The sequence below is a fragment of the Elephantulus edwardii genome, unplaced genomic scaffold (assembly GCF_000299155.1).
Source record: "Elephantulus edwardii isolate Elephantulus edwardi_28Jun2011 unplaced genomic scaffold, EleEdw1.0 scaffold00016, whole genome shotgun sequence".
Lineage (NCBI taxonomy): Eukaryota > Metazoa > Chordata > Mammalia > Macroscelidea > Macroscelididae > Elephantulus > Elephantulus edwardii.
The window spans coordinates 29,028,845-29,029,429 of NW_006399766.1; the positions used below are offsets into that span (position 1 = coordinate 29,028,845).

Consider the following 585-nt stretch of genomic DNA (forward strand, 5'->3'; position numbering starts at 1 on the left):
GTGACATCAGTTCTAGATTTTCAGTTCGAACTGCTTGATGTTCTAATTGGGCCATAGAATTATTTACACATTCTTGCCATGCAGTAATATCATTTTTCTGACCTGAGGAAGGGGCTGGAAGCTCATACCGTTTCATAGTGAGCAACTCAATTGGTTGTCGAGCAGCCAGTCTTTCAAACTCATTTCTCATTATGTCAGTTTCAAAAGCTGAATAATCTGGGGCTGTCAGGTAGCTCAGGTAGTTCTTCGTAGGTTGGTATCTGCGAGTTTCCTCCTCCACCAGCGCTGCAGTCGCCTCGCGAACGCCGGGCGCTTCATAACCTTGATCAAAATAGGGCAGTGCATCCACCACAACCTCTCCGGCCACTAAATCCGTACCTGCCATTACGATTACTTAAGGTTTGCTAAAGGTCTGGCATCTTCATTGCTAAGGAGCTCCCTGGCTATACTTTCTCTAAGACAGATTTTTTTGTTCTTTTTTTTAATTTTTATTTATTCTTTTTATGTGTGTACCGTCAAATTGGATCTGACAGGTATAGGAGGCGATTGTTCCTCCTTCTTCAGCAGAGCATCTGGTGGATTTGA

At 43.4% G+C, this 585-nt stretch overlaps 1 protein-coding gene across 1 annotated transcript in view; it reads right to left on the bottom strand.

The window, feature by feature from the left end:
• The window catches only part of LOC102847526 (pre-mRNA-splicing factor SPF27-like), a 4,810-nt gene extending 4,425 nt beyond the window's left edge, over nucleotides 1-385 (bottom strand). Inside the window, exon 1 of the mRNA XM_006881910.1 lies at nucleotides 6-385. Within this exon, the coding sequence (XP_006881972.1) occupies nucleotides 6-385 (380 nt within the window). The remainder of the gene's footprint in view (nucleotides 1-5) is intronic.
• Between the last annotated feature and the right edge of the window lie 200 nt (nucleotides 386-585).